This window comes from Penaeus monodon, chromosome 6, assembly GCF_015228065.2.
Source record: "Penaeus monodon isolate SGIC_2016 chromosome 6, NSTDA_Pmon_1, whole genome shotgun sequence".
NCBI classification, from domain to species: domain Eukaryota; kingdom Metazoa; phylum Arthropoda; class Malacostraca; order Decapoda; family Penaeidae; genus Penaeus; species Penaeus monodon.
In genome coordinates, this window is record NC_051391.1 from 44,740,902 (window position 1) to 44,743,401 (window position 2,500).

The 2,500-nt window shown below is 32.1% G+C and overlaps 1 protein-coding gene across 2 annotated transcripts in view; it reads left to right on the top strand.

The window, feature by feature from the left end:
• The window catches only part of LOC119574529 (protein lethal(2)essential for life-like), a 3,545-nt gene extending 2,289 nt beyond the window's left edge, over positions 1 to 1,256 (top strand). Inside the window, exons 1-2 of one of the 2 annotated variants that reach the window (XM_037921807.1) lie at positions 453 to 802; positions 994 to 1,227. In XM_037921807.1, coding sequence (XP_037777735.1) covers positions 518 to 802; positions 994 to 1,227 — 519 coding nt within the window. In that variant the 5' untranslated portion in view covers positions 453 to 517. Of the gene's footprint in view, positions 1 to 452; positions 803 to 993 lie in introns of those variants that run through there. The other variant, XM_037921806.1, reaches the window with a different exon arrangement.
• Positions 1,257 to 2,500: the final 1,244 nt, after the last annotated feature.

Below are 2,500 nucleotides of genomic sequence, written 5' to 3' on the forward strand. Positions count from 1 at the left end.
ATTGTTCGTTTATCCAGGCAAAGTTTACATGTTAGCTGTCGATTTTGCATGAAATGAAGTAATATATACACATGTATGCATGTTATGATTATATATATTGTATAAAAGGTATGTGCATATATTTATACATACATATATATGTATATATAGTCTTTGACAGTGTTTTATATATATAGTGTATGTGTTTTTATATATATACATATTTGTGTGCATGTATATAAATTTGTGTATATGTGTGTGTGATTTTATGAAGCATTTCTCACAAAATTGTATAGTAAGCATTCATCTCAATGAAGCTGAGAACTAGATGTTTCACGAAATTTCAAACTAAGATGTTGCCAAGCATGCCATAATAGTGCGTCCAAACGAAGGTGGACATTGGGCACACATCCAACTCGCGCCAGATAAAAGCATCAGGAGGTGCTTTCTGCTAGACACAGCAGAAACAACACTCCGTGAGAGAACACAGCACGCTTTAGCTTTATCCACATTTCAACGAGACTTACGCTAGAGAAAAATGGAGAACAAGAATACTAGCACCCTTAATGAACAGAAACTGAAAGAATCTAAATGCAATGAGGATTCAGTTCTCCCCATCGCTGAGAAGGGACTTTTCTTCCGCGATTCCTTCTTCGAGGATATATGGAAACACTTTGAGACAGCAGTCGACCAAATCCTGGATAAGTGGGGAGAAGCCAAATCAGTGAATGATCTCATGAATAGCTACATACGTGTAAGAGAGCGCAATTTGCAGCAAGAGAACCAAGTCATGGCCTTCAGCGAAGACGACCAAAATCACAAGGTTAGTTTTTCTTTCTAAAAATCATGTGGACCGCAAAAATACTAATTCAGAAAGAAAAAATCGTAAAAAAAATCTATTTAAATTGAGGGTTAGGATTTTTTCAGGCAAACAGATGATTTAGATATTCATTAAATGAAAATGAAAAAGAAAAATCAGGGAAAACAAATACTCTTCATTGATTCTATATACAGGTTGTACTAGATGTTCATGACTTCAAGAGTGGAGACGTTAAGGTCAGAGTGGAAGACAATCAGGTGGTGGTGGAAGGTCGAGTGGAAAAGGAAGAGGGCGACTTCAAGTCCATGAAAAGCTTCTGTCGACACTTCAACTTCCCAGGCAAAGTGGATATGGAGGGCGTGACTTCTGCAATGTCTTCTGATGGCGTCTTGACTATTACGGCTACGAAGATTCCACAGACAGCATAGAAAATATATATATAAACTTAAATTATAGTAAAAGACAAAATGTGTTTAAATATTTCTTATTGATTTGTACAATATAGAAATTAAGTTTATTAATTGATTTATTTTTAATAAAGCATATTTGTTTACATATGTGTAATAGTTTACTTACCTTCCACTTTCGCGAACTTATCGAAAATAATACCATTGGTGCTTTCTGTTGTTTTCATAACAGATGGTTTTTTGAAACGCTTGAAAAATGCGTTCCAAATGCAAAGAGGATTCACTTCTTCCAAGTACTGTTATCTGTGTTTTATGGTTAACGGTGTTTAAATATTCATGTTTCTAAATAATTGCTTTCCTATGAAACGTTAAATTAAAACAAAAATCTTTTGTAGGCGTGATAAGGTACAGGTGGGTACAACGAGATGTAGATGAGTATGAGACATACCAAAGCGTTGGCGACACCTCAGTCATGCAGCGATACTGTTTCCGTAGCTCGCCGCTGTGAGTGACATTCTAGTTATTGTCGTCATGGCTACTGCGAAAAAATAAAGCTTGATATCCGATCATTTTAGTCTTCACGGACAAATAACTTTGGATTTATTCAGCAGAATGGTCTTACTGTGTGCTTGCTGCTCCAAAAATGTGTGCCACACACACTTGAAATGATATATGTTGTTATAATTACATATATATATATAATATATATATATATATATATATATATATATATGTATATATATATATATATTATAATTATTATTATGTCTTATTTATCTATATATTATAATTATATATTTTAATTATATATTATAATTATATATGTTTTAATTATATATATATGTATGTTATAATTGCATATATATATTATAATTATATATATGTAATTATATGTGCATATGTATTCATACTGATATATATATATATATATATATATATATATATATATATATATATGCATATATATATGTATATGCATATATATATATGTAACCTATACACTGTCTATACATATATATGTATACAAATTTGTATGTGTGTGTGTATTAATCGCGAACTTATCGAAAAACATCGATTGTTTTCCGTCGCACATATTGGAAAACAGATAATTATTCGAAACTTTTGAAGAGAATTTTTACTTACTGTACAGTGGTCTACCGAGTGCTTCACGTGACCTTACTGAAACTTTAAGAAGGTTCAGATATGCACTTTAAAGAAGGTCCGTTGTTCGGATTACAGGAGCAATAAATCAATGGATAGATTTGTTGATTACTCAAAGTGTACATGGTAGGTG